Source organism: Opisthocomus hoazin, chromosome 4 (genome assembly GCF_030867145.1).
Source record: "Opisthocomus hoazin isolate bOpiHoa1 chromosome 4, bOpiHoa1.hap1, whole genome shotgun sequence".
NCBI classification, from domain to species: domain Eukaryota; kingdom Metazoa; phylum Chordata; class Aves; order Opisthocomiformes; family Opisthocomidae; genus Opisthocomus; species Opisthocomus hoazin.
Window position 1 is genome coordinate 65,455,984 of NC_134417.1, and position 12,728 is coordinate 65,468,711.

The 12,728-nt window shown below is 44.4% G+C and overlaps 1 protein-coding gene across 14 annotated transcripts in view; it reads left to right on the forward strand.

Moving 5' to 3' along the window:
- Positions 1 to 852: 852 nt before the first annotated feature.
- Positions 853 to 12,728, forward strand: part of ICA1 (islet cell autoantigen 1) — a 78,852-nt gene continuing 66,976 nt past the window's right edge. For 3 of the 14 annotated variants that reach the window (XM_075419272.1, XM_075419273.1, XM_075419281.1), the window contains exon 1: positions 1,265 to 1,354. In XM_075419272.1, the coding sequence (XP_075275387.1) occupies positions 1,315 to 1,354 (40 nt within the window). In that variant the 5' untranslated portion in view covers positions 1,265 to 1,314. Of the gene's footprint in view, positions 984 to 1,150; positions 1,234 to 1,263; positions 1,355 to 11,256; positions 11,437 to 12,728 lie in introns of those variants that run through there. The other 11 variants (XM_075419284.1, XM_075419274.1, XM_075419270.1 and 8 more) reach the window with 8 other exon arrangements.

A 12,728-nucleotide genomic window follows, 5' to 3' on the forward strand; every position in this document is an offset into this window, starting at 1 on the left:
AAGTGGTTCAGCTACATCTCACAGAAACACTGAGTCACTGACATGAGCACTTCAGACCTCTGTAAGGTTCAGCAAACGATACCCCACTATCACCCTCATTTCCTCTCCTCCCTTCCCTCATTTCCTGCAGTTCCCTCTGGACAGCCCTTCTTCAGGCCTTTCCTCAGGCCCTGCCAACTCGACCTCACCTCCTCCACCGCCGCTGCCACCCCCCCGTGTGGTGCTGGGCCCGCAGCTCTCTCCACGCGCAACGCCAGGGCGCTGACACTTCCCCGTTTAAGTGGGATGACTCCTTCACCCTGTGTTGCTGCTTCCCCATTTCTACCTCCCGTCTATCCAACAGATCCTTTTCAAATGCCGCCTCTGAACTTTCCCCCTCATTTCAAGCTCCGAAACCAGTTTAAAACCCACCTCGAGTACTTAAACCAGCTCCCACGAAACCCCCAACGACCCATTTCTGACCCAAGCTCAAAACCAACACCCCCTGTCCCCTTCGTCATTGCCAGCTGCCTGCTACGTCAAAGGGCCTTTTTCCCCAGATTTCCCCTCCCCCGACAACTGCCAACACACGGCAGCCAAAACGCTTTAATCTCTCCTCGACGCTCCTCGCGGGACACCTGCGGTCCCCGGCAGAAGGGCCCGGGGTTGCGGCCGAGGCGGTGAGGGGAGCACTGGAAGGGCCCGAAGCCGGGGAGGCCGCCGGGGAGGCCTTCCCGCCGCTCCCCCCTCAGGCCTCCCCTCACGGCGCGGCCGGGAAAGCAGCAGGAAACGCGGCCGGCGCCGGCCGCCGCGGACCTGGCGGCTGCCGCCCTCCGCCCCGGGGGCTGGGCGGGCGGCGGCTCCGCCCCGCTGCGGGGGCCGCCCGCGCCGGCAGAGGCGGCTCCGCGGGCCGCTGTGACGCCGGCGGCGCTGGAACACCTGGAGGGGCGGCGGCGGCGACGGCGGCTCGGCCCTCCCTTCCCCTCCCCTCCGCCGCGGGCAAGGTGAGTGCGAGAGGGGTGGACCCGCTGGGCTCCTTGCCGGAGCCTGCCGGGGACAACGGGTTCCGCCAGCCGCCGCTGCGGCCGGTGTCGGGCAGCCCGGGTGGGCGCCGCCTCCCGCGCGGGCTGCCCGCCCGCCTCTGGGGGGGCGAGGAGGCGGCGCGGCGGCCGGGCCTGAGGCGCTGGTGCCCGCCGGGGTTTGGCGGCGGGTGTAGCCGGGGCCGGACCTGTCCGAGGGTGAAATTTCTGAGGCGTAAGATGGCATCTGCCCCTTCTTTTTGCCTTGTGTTCTCCCTCCTTCCTTCTCTCCCGCCCGCCGTGCGGTGATCTCGCCATGATTGTTGCCTTTATCCGTTTCTGCCTCCCTCCCTCCGGTACGTCCTCTCTGGCCGCTTGCCCGCTGGAAGCGGGGAGGATGGGGAGGAAAACGGCCGCTGCTCCCTCAGCGGTTCCGGCCGGGCTGCGGGCTGAGGCGCGGTCTGCCCGGCTGCCGTGCGCGCCGCACTCCGGGGCGGCGGCCCCGGTTTGTATCGGAGGGCCGCGGCCCGGCCGGGCTGTGGGGGGTGGCCGGGCCGCCGGTGGCCAGCGTAACGTCAGGTGTCGAACCCGGCACCGAGGCGGTAACAGCTGGTGAAAACGGAATCAAAAAACCCCCGAACTTCCGATTTACAGCTGATATTGTGTGAAAGGTTGGTCCTGATAATCGGGTTTGATCTGCGTCCGTCCACCTGGCACAGGAATGTTGTTTATCTGCTCGCTCGCTTAGAAGAAGGAAAAAAAGAAAATTACTCGAAGCATTGGGTTAGTTTTTAGTAAGAGGAAAGGGTGAAGGGCAGTGTGCTCTTTTATTCGTTGGTATCGCTGTGTATGTGTTCAGCGTCAAATGTAAATAAGTCTCCTGTTCCACACTGGTTTGCGTAGTGCTGATAGTCCCAAGGTCCTGCTTGGACCCTCTTAAAACAGTAACTGGTCTTGCCTCAGTTCAGATAAGTGTGAAACTGAATTGGGTAGTCTCAGGGGGGCATCGTTTAAGCCCCTACCCCAAATTTACATTGTGTGGATATTTTGGAAGGTTGTTGGAGTTGTTCTTCTGTTTGGTTATTTGTAATACTTTGCCCCTGCCTGCAAGCCTTGCTTTATACCAAGGTGACCATTTATTTCCAGGAAGCACCTGTTTATTGGGGGTTTTTTCCGCCTCATGTTTCATTCTGTTACCCTATTTCTTTTGGTTTCTGGGTGGATTTTACTTGAGTTGGGTCTCAGAAAGCAACTGTGGCTCTTGTTCCAGAGCAGACTTCTTGAAAATACACTGTTCTCATGTTTCATTGTAGCGAGGCTGTTGTTGTAAGGAAAAAAACTGTGTTTGACCGCTTTTCCAAAGTGTTGGGCAGAGAAGATGGCAGGATGGGTTTTGGAGTCTGCAGTGCAGGCTGTGTTTGGTGTTATAGTCTTTCATCTGATTTTTCTGGCAATCTACTCTGTTTCCACTTTGTCTATCCAGGGCTCCCGAGGAGTGAGTGGACGTAGCACTTGACAGTGCTGTCTGCCTGGCACTGATCTAGGAGTTGCAGTTCTTAGTAGTACTTAGTATGAAGTCCAGGAAAGTCTTATGTAGACATTAGCAATTTTTTTATTCTGCCATTTGAATAGGGTAGCCTACTGATTTAAACTGAGTAACTTTATGATTTAAGATTTGTGTTAATACCACTAAAGAAGGAATTTAGCATAAAGGCACAGAGATCTTTCACGTAGTAAACTGCCATAACTGGTATAACCAGTCATGCTTTTCCTATGGCAAGCTCTACTGGAAGATGATGTGGCAGGTAAATGCTGCCAAACCTTGGTCTAAAGTTTCATTACTGTCAAAGCTTTGGGGGTGAAACATTGTTATTTCTGGAAAGGTTCAAATAACAGCATACTCAAGAGTTAGGTGCTGGTAACTGGAATTTGCTTGCTTCCTAATTGAGAAAAAGTGCTTTTTAGGTAATGGGAACTGAGATTCAGATATGCATGTCACTGGAGGCTTGCAGGTTCAAGACGACCAGTTATGGCTGTATGGAAGGGGGAAGGTTTCTTGAACATTATGTTGTTGGGGTGTGGAGTGAATCACGTAGTGCAAAGAAGAATTCGTGTTGAACTCTACTACCAGGTTGAGTTTGTTCGCGCTTAGCAGAGTTTCAAGCCCACTCATCTTGCCTGTTCTTCTCTATTATCCATACTTTGCAGGGCTGCTAAATTGTTCTGATGAATTCCCAAGCAACCTTTTCTGGAAGAAATGGATAACAACAGCTCTTTTCACTCTTAAACTAGTGTTGAAAGCTGTTGGTACAAGTTGGCAGAAAAAGATGTGCTAATATCTCAGCTAAACTAAAAGTCAAGAAATGTCCTCAAAGACTCTTTTTAATACTTTTTTCAAAATCTCCTCCAACAATGTTGCTCTGAATTAGTTGATTCTTCAAGATGTTTTGCCACTTTTCAACCATAAAATCACTCTAAAGACAAAATTATAGCATGTGATGCAGAAGCATTAAAAATACAAAAGCCTGGAGAGTGAAGAATGTTAAACAAAGAACCAAGCAGTCAAGAACAGTAGAAACATTTGACCTTTTGCGTGTTGCTAGTAATAATAGTCTCCCAGTAGTTTTTCCTGTGGCTATTGTTAGCCATGGCAAACTGAGGGGCATTTTGACCGGTTGTGCAATCACTTACGTCAACCTTGGGAACTGTCTGTTCCGAGTCACTGAAACAGTACTCAGGTCCATCTTGCGAGTAGCTTCGTAGGGATCACTGCTGCTCTAGGAACAGTCGAATGGTGTGCCAGGATCTGAGAACAGCAATATAAAAGTTGAGTGGAGTATGCATCTATTAAGAATATACAGCCTGTATTGATAGTGGTGTTTACTCAAAGGGCGGTGAAAGAAGATCACCCAGTAATGTTGTTGCTGTGCATCCTAAAGCTGTTCTGTTAATCAAATCTCTTATCCATGGATGTGAAATGATCTCCTGAGGGAATCTAGAGTAGATTATTTTCCTCTGTTCCCTCGCCCAGCATTGTTTCCCTCAGGTATAATAGCATTGCTTCCTGGCTTCTGCATGGATGAAAAGGGAGGAGGGAGCCAGAATCTTGAGAGTGTTGACTGTGTCATCAAATAGGGTATCTAAATAAGAGAGCCATTAGTTTGAACTTCTGAACCCATCTTTGTTCATATTTATTATTGTATATATATGAAAAGGTTTTCAGTATTTTTTTTTTTTTGTGCATCTGCTGCTTTGCTCATAGGTTCTACAAATGCAAGGTTTCCTCAGATTAAGACTCTAGACTGCTTACGGGTAGAATGTGTCACAAAAACAATCTTCATATTGTCTTTTGTAATATATGCACAGCAGGTGTTCCATATGGCATGTTCTTTAATAGCATTTGGCTACTGAGTTTAAAAATACTGGTTTTTAAACTAAGAGAACAAATGTGTATTACAAAACAATTTGATAGTCATTTCAGAGAAATGAAGCAAGTCTGCATTTAGAATGAGGTTCAATACTGGATTGCATATATCCCTAGCTTTGTTCACTTGCAGAGTGAGGTTAGACCTGCCACTTGATCACTTGCATTCAAATTGTTGTTCCGTAAAACACACATAGCACTCACAATGTTTACCCGGTCCTTTCCTAAGGACATTTGCTTAGAGTTCTTCACAAACATAAGTGGAAAATTAGTAGTCAAGTAAAAGATGTTACGTGAGGGCAAGCTGATACTATGTGCTGTTCTTACATTATTTCACAATAAGCAGCTGAAAATTCAGTATAATTTGAAAAAGCAGTTTAAAATTAATTTTATGTGTAATTAAATATCTGTGTCTTTACATAAATTATGAAATTCTACATGCAAGTTAACTTATCTAGAAAGGGCTGTTGTTTGCTCGTCAATCTTCCAGCTGTGAGTCTACCAGTATTTATTTGAAATATTTTGTTCTGAGACTACATGTACTACATCATTACCTCACGTGCCATTCTTATCAGTGTTTCTGAGATAAACCACTATTTTTAGGAATTTGTCATTCAACTGTTTAAAAAACAGACAACAAAACCCAGCTCCAAGTGTCATTTCAATAGATGTTATGCTTTAGAAAGGAGGAGATCACTTATGCCTGTTGGTTTATGACTTGATAGTCTTTGGAATAATATGACAGGTGTATAGTACCGAATAGACATAAAATTGTTTTTTAGAGAGGAATACTAATTATTGACTTGGTCCTTGAACTTTGTGGAAGCAAAAACAGGTTTTAAAAAACATAATTGCAAATTTCCAGTTTTTCATATTGGCTGAAACTTAACCTCTAATGACTCAAGTGCTGAAAACCAGTGCAGTTGAGATGGATTGATACTCTTAAGCTCTAGGTATAAGTGAGCAATAAATTTCCAGTGTGCAAATTCTCTCTGTTTATCTGCCACTGTCTTCTGTTAGTTTGTACTTATCAGAGTTGGGAATAGAAAAATAGAAGACTAAATGGTAGCATAAGAAACAGAGCCCTGAATATCATCCTCTGTTCAGACTACACCAGGAAATTAAGCAGAGTAATTTCCTTTGTTAATTCTGTATTCTGAAATAATTATTCCACATTAGAAGCATGATAAATTTTTTTGCAGTAAAGTAACTTTTAACAGTACTCTCTGCAGTTGCTGTTGGTCATCTGTCCTGCGTAGAGAGTATTAAGAGTGAGCATAAAATTCGGTGAAAGATCATTATATACTTAATGTCAGTAGTACTACTCGGTTTGTTGGATGTACTGTTTGCAGACAGGTGTCTAGGTAGTGCTGCAAAATGACAGAAAGAAGATCCAAAACATCCAGCTTTCTTCAGACACTGTATGTGTTTTCTAATGGTGCAAGTCATTAATCACGCAATCAGTCATTGAAGAAACCTGCTTGTATTACTGTGGTTTGTTCTCCATGCAATTTACTAGTGTGAAAAAGAAGGGAAAGGGAGTGTTGGCTCAAACGACCGCCTTGAAGGGCACATTCCAATTTCTCTGATACTGTATTGTTTTGAGTACGTGGGGTTTTTCTGCATGTTGATTTCTTTTTTTGAGCCTTTGAAAGATTAAGACAAATGAATAGATGAAATAAATGAACTTTTTTCTGAGGTGTCTCGTAAACCTTGGTGGAGAGAAGAAGGAAATGGAAGAAATTGTATATAGAAATGTTAGTTCTAGAACTGCTCACAGTGAAAGAAAAATTTGCTTCTAGCGGGCTTATGAGATATGGCTGTGTCCCAAGCACAGTGTGTTACTCAGTATGCTGCTGAATCTTTTTTTCCCAGTAATTCAATAGACCACCATGAAATCCCAGTTCTAAGAGCAATGGAGTAGAGAAGTGCTTTTACTTATGATTTAGACATGTAGTTCAGGTGCTTCATGCAGAAACTGTCATTTCTGTGCACTCAGAGGACAGTGATGAGGCTCTGGTTCAGGTGCTCGGAATTGCTCTTTGGAGGTTCTATTCACTCTCTGTATAGGGGCTTAGTATTGAGAGGCTTGTGTGATAATTTAAGCATCACAGATAATTGGGGTCAAACAGCGTGAATTTCTTTCCCTCTCAACACCTCCCAGGTGTATGAATATAGCAGGAGTCCCTCTCTGTATAACAGATGCCGTTTTGCCCTGTGCTCCTTTTAAGAATGTATGAAACTTCTTTCTAGATGTCAGCTCCTGAAATAGGTTGAAAGAGTAATTCTGTTGATACAACCCCCTTATTAGACTGCGGTATTTCTTCTCCTGAGAAGTTGTGGATAACTTGTAAGATATATGCTTCCCTGGATAAGTAGCAGTGCTGTGGATCTATCTGAGACAAAGGAAGAGACAGAAAAGTTGTAGTGGATGGAAGGAACTGCTAAATGCAGCACTTGCAAACCAATTCTGCAAAGTTTTTGAATTAGTAAACAAGTGCATCAGTGAGTAGTCAGAGTGAAAATACTGCTGGATTTAAAGCTAAGCACGAATGATTCTGCAGGATTAGGACATCAGTGATGAGTGTTAAGAGATTTAGAGGAAAAATTAGATCTTGTCATTTGTCATATCAACACAACTTAAACTCTGTATTCATTCTAGCTGAATTACAGTGGTAGCTTGCATGTAGTTGGAGTATGAATACCTGTAGGTCTGTGTATAATCTTGATGCGTAATGCCTGTATAGACCCATACTTCAGTGTTCCCTCTTTTCCTGCATTGACAATACGGATAATTCAGACCAATAGGCTGCTCTGTTCTCTTTTGCTTGGGAAAGGCACAGTGAAACGCAGCTTGCAGCACCTGACTCATCGGATCTGCATGTCTGTAGACAGACCACAGAAGATATAACTGTCCTGGCTGATCTTCACCTTGCAGTGAGACAGCTTCGTGCTTTGGAGGCCCATTTACTTGATTCAGTTTGATCACAGCTTCCAGGGAGCTGACTGGGGAAGACACGTTGTCAGCCAAGAGTTGTTGAAGAGGCACAGATGGCATTGATTCCCTACCTAAGCGCATTTTATTGCCTTCAGAGTATTTTACATAAATGAAACTATCACTCTTACCTTTTCTGATAGAACTCCTTAAAATTCTTCTTATTTTTTGTTAGTACCACTCTAATATTACTGTATTAACAGTTTCTTGGAAGATTCATTTTAATAACTCCATTATGTTAAGTAAATTGACCACAATGCATGATTCTGTCATATTGGAAGTTCTGAGTTGCAGGGTTTTTCAGGTGCAGAGGATTTGTTGGGATTCAAAGACCCTCAGAATGTATTAGCTGCTTTGAAAGGACGCTGAACTGTGAGGACAGTGCTATCAGTGACAGTACAGTCTCATCTGTGTCTTTTTGATGAACGTATTACATTCACATAAGACTTGCTGAATTCTGCTCTGTCTCTCATTCAGTTCCCTTTTGTTGTTTTTGGATGCATCTCAGAAGCATGTGTTGTTCAACCTATGCCTTCCTACATAACTATGGTAGGTCATCTTGAATGTTAAATTTGATCTGTCGATCAGCTTTTATAATTTTTTTTGCAAAGATTTCAGCTCATCTCTTGGTTCTGAGAAGTTGTGATTAGATCAGCAGTTTGGTTTAGATACACTCTTCGTGGTTGTAAAGATTCCAGTTGGAGAGAGTCCAGCAGAGGGCTACGTGGATGATGAGGGGACTGGAGCATCTCTCCTACGAGGAAAGGCTGAGGGAGCTGGACTTGTTTAGCCTGAAGAAGAGAAGGCTGTGAGGGGACCTAATAAATTCTTATAAATATCTCAAGGGTGGGTGTCAGGAAAAGAAAAATTATCTGGGTGTCAATGACATACAGAATTATTATCAATTTAGCTGTTGGAGAGAAGGCACTTAGACTGTCTTAGGAATAGTTTTCAGATGCTACTTGTGTAAAGTTGTTCAGCTCTTGGGAAACTCTACAACTTTTGCTGCAACAAAATATAATAAATAAAGCTAAAAAAGAGAAGCAAGCATGTACAAATGTTGTACAGAGCATGAGCTGGAAGGTAAGCCTATGGTATGCTGGAGTTTAAATCACTCAAAACACTGTGATAGATAGCATTTTCCTGTTTGCACAGAAAAATGTGGATGGTGTATTTTAATGGTTTTGGAGAATATAAAGAATTGAAGGATTTTCCAAAGGAATAGAAATGCCATCATGGCTAATAAAATATCTCAGTGGGAAAACAGGATGATGCCATATGCCAGAAATATTATGAAGTTGTGTGCATTCCAGCTATTCTGGCTACATGAGGAAATGATTTGTGGGTAGATAGCCTACAACCCACATAAATTCTGCCACAGATGCAGAGGTGCCATAGTTGGCTGTTTGCAGGGCTATCTTGGTTCCAGCGTGTCTTGTTAGCTGTGGCAGAGCACTGTGTGAGTGCAGCTGTACCTCTTCTGAATCCAGGCTGAGTCTAGAAACAATTTGGCTGTGTTTCACCGTGTCCAGACCGACAGGCTGTAACAGTCCTCTCTGGTGTCAGTCTGCAGACAGGGAGGTTTGTGGAACATGATGCTGAGGCTTCTTGGTGGCACCTCAGAAAGCCAGATTGGGATTTTCAAGGTTTCAGCAGGATTATGAACCCAGCTGGTTCCATGTGGAAATGGATGTTTCAGCACTGTGGTCCCTTGTGTTCTGGGCAGACTTGTTAGGAACAGGGCCAGCTCAGGTTTAATGCTGAAACTGGGGTAACATCTGTCTGTCTCAAAACACTGGGAAGCACTGGCGAAATTACTGAAGCTGTGTGTGGACTTCTTCAGGAAACCTCAGATCCAGCACTGTGCAGCAATAGACATGGATTTGTGTACAGTCAGCTGTAATGTAACATTGCTTTCCTTAGCATGCTCTAGAGCACCTATGTTTGCTCCCCCCCTGCCCCGGCCCTTACGTTATCTAGAGTATCCCTACCTTTTGTTAGCTAAGATAAAGGCTGTCTGTCATGAAGATCGCAAATGTTGCATAACTCTCTGTCATGAAAGGTAATGAAAACTTTCTGATACAAATGCTTTCCGATGGGGTAGTGAACGCTATTTTTTTTTTTAATGAGTGTCAGCAAAATACTATTTCTTGAAACTTTTTTTTAGTCTTAATACACTGGGAAGAATAAAGAAAGAAAAGTTCCTTACATCAACTCCTTTCGTCAATTTAATCTTGGTTTTTGTATGTAAAACTGTATGATAACATAGGTTAATTTTAAGTCTGACTGCAGCTTTTGAGGAAGGTACTGGTGGGCTCTAAGTGTTACGTGCTTCCATTGTAGTCAGCTTTGACAGAGCAACTCTCTTGTTACTTCTGTTTGGAACATTTATGTCTTGTTCTTCGAAAGCGTAACAGAGTTCAAAACCTAAAGTAGTCAAAGGTTATGTGCTCATTCCTTAGTCTCCCTCTGCAGCCTCAGGGCCAGTGTTTCACAACGGTAGGGATTCTTTGTTATGTGGTTATGAAGTGTTCCCTTTAATTCCTTGATACTTCCCTGGGCTGTTTCCAGTCCATTTTTATTGGCATATGTGGTGGGTTGACCCTGGCTTGGTGCCAGGATGCCACCAAAGCTGCTCTATCACTCCCCTTCCTCAGCTGGACAGGGGAGACAAAAAATATATAACAAAAAACTTGTGGGTTGAAATAAGGACAGGGAGAGATCATTTACCAGGTACTGTCAAAGGCAAAACAAAATTGACTTGGGGAAAAAATTAATTTGATTTATTACTAGTCAAATCACAATAGGATAATGAGAAATAAAACCAAACCTTAAAAACACCTTCCCCCCTCTCCATTCTTCTTGGGCTTAACTTTACTCCCAATTTTCTCTACCTCCTCCCCCGAGTGGCGCAGGGGGACGGGGAATGGAGGTTGCAGTCAGTTCATCACACGTTGTCTCTGTTATTCCTTCCTCTGCAGAGGAAGGACTCCTCACACTCTTCCCATACTCCAACGTGGGGTCCCTCCCATGGGAGACAGTTCTCCAGGAACTTCTTCAATGCGAGTCCTTTCCACAGGCTGCAGTTCTTCATGAACTGCTCCAACGTGGGTCCCTTCCATGGGGTGCAGCCCTTCAGGATTAGACTGCTCCAGCGTGGGTTCTCCATGGGGTCACAGTCTCCTTTAGGCACGCCCACCTGCTCTGGTGTGGGGTCCTCCGTAGGCTGCAGGTGGATATCTGCTCCACCACGGACCTCCATGGGCTGAAGGGGAACAGCCTGACTCACCATGGTCTTCACCATGGGCTGCTCCAGTGCATGGAGCACCAATCTCTGCTCCAGTGCATGGAGCACCTCCTTCCCCTCCTTCTTCACTAACTTTGGTGTCTGCATAGTTGTTTCTTTCACATATTCTGACTCCTCTCTCTGACTGCAATTGCTGTTGCACAGTAACTTTTTCCCCTTCTTAAATATCATAGAATCATAGAATGGTTTGGATCAGAAGGGACCTTATAGATCATATAATTCCGGTCCCCCTGCCATGGGCAGGGGACACCTTCCACTAGACCAGGTTGCTTAAAGCCCCATCCAGCGTGGCCTTGAACACTTCCAGGGAGGGGGCACCCACAGCTTCTCTGGGCAACCTGTTTCAGTGCCTCACCACCCTCATAGTAAGGAATTTCTTCCTTGTATCTAAACTAAACCTACCCTCTTTCAGTTTAAAGCCATTACCCCTTTTCATATGCCCTTGTAGAGATTTCCTTTCCAGCTTTCTTATAGGCTCCTTCAGGTACTGAAAGGCCTTAATAAGGTCTCACTGAAGCCTTTTCTTCTCCAGGCTGAACAATACCAACTATCTCGGGCTTTTCTCGTAGGAGGGATCCTTCTGATCATTTTTGTGGCCTCCTTTGGACCCACTCCAACAGGTCCATGTCTTTCCTGTGCTGAGGGCTACAGAGCTGCAAGCAGTAAATACGTTATCACAGGAGCACTACCAGCACATCCAGTTAAAACCAAGGTAAAAATGTACCTTTACCTTTCCATATTCTTTGTCATGCAGTGAGCCTTTTGCTTCCTGATCCTGCTTTTTGGTGACACTGTTTTCACAGAACACTTCTTGTTGCCCTTTGCATCCTTTGCTAGGTTCAACCCCAGCGTGGCTTTGACTTTGCTACTCCATCCCTGCATACTCAGGCAATGCTTTTGCATTTTCCTGAGTAACATGTCCCTGCCTCCATCTTCTGCATGCATTAGCTTTGCATCTGAGTTCATTAAAATTAATCTATCCTGGCCTTCTGCCACAGATGCTCAAGTTACTACCCATGGAAATGGGCTGTTCATGTGCTTTGAGGAAGTTGACCCTGAAGATCACACAGTTGTCCTGAGCACCTCCTGAAAACCCAGTTAAGAATATGACCTATCTAGTAAGAGTGGATATTTCTTAAAAATAAAATTCTAACATTACAAGCTAAAAAACATACATTTGCAGTAGAACTCAGATACAAGCATGAGAGTTCTTGTAACAGCACATCAACTGCATCCAGCTCAAGTAAATATTCCTTTATTATGTTCCTCTACCTTTGTTTCTCATTTTAATATTTATGTTAATATATACTGTTTCCATTTCAGTAGAGCTTAACTGTGATGCTGAAACATGAAATACGAATTAGTTTACAGTGCTGCAAATACACAAGTGTATCTAACTTGAAACAAGGTCTGTGTGAATGAAAGTCATTTAGGGTACCATTGAGATCAGTAGGACCCAAACCAAATGCACATTTGTGGTCTAAATTAACAGCTAAAAGAATGGCACAATAGTACTGGACATCCAGGTTTTCCAAAGTGTTCTCAGTCACTGAGAAAGGTGAAACTCGGCTGTGACTTCTGAGGCATAACTGATTTCTTTATGAAAGTTCCTTGAATCAGCACCTGGAATGAATGGGATCCAGGAACATTTCTCAATGGAAATTGTAGGTGAAATACTGCAAGCCTTATCAAAAGTCGTCTGATTCTTTTTGGGCAACCACAGTTCTGTTTACTCAATGCCATTGCTTACTAAGCTGTATTTGTAGAAGCTGAAATCTCATTTAGGATGAAAAGCTAGCTCTGTACTGGAAAAGAAATGGACCCAGAGACAGCTTGGTCACTGGACTGCTTCTTGTTCATGCTGTTTCATTGCTGCTGTCTCCTGGGCATGGTTTTTGTCTATACTACCTAGAGCTCTCTGGGACCTTTCTCTCTCCTGGCGTGTTTTGGGTGCTACCACATGCCAGGAGCCATTTCCAGCAGGCAGTCTAGGTAAGACTCTAC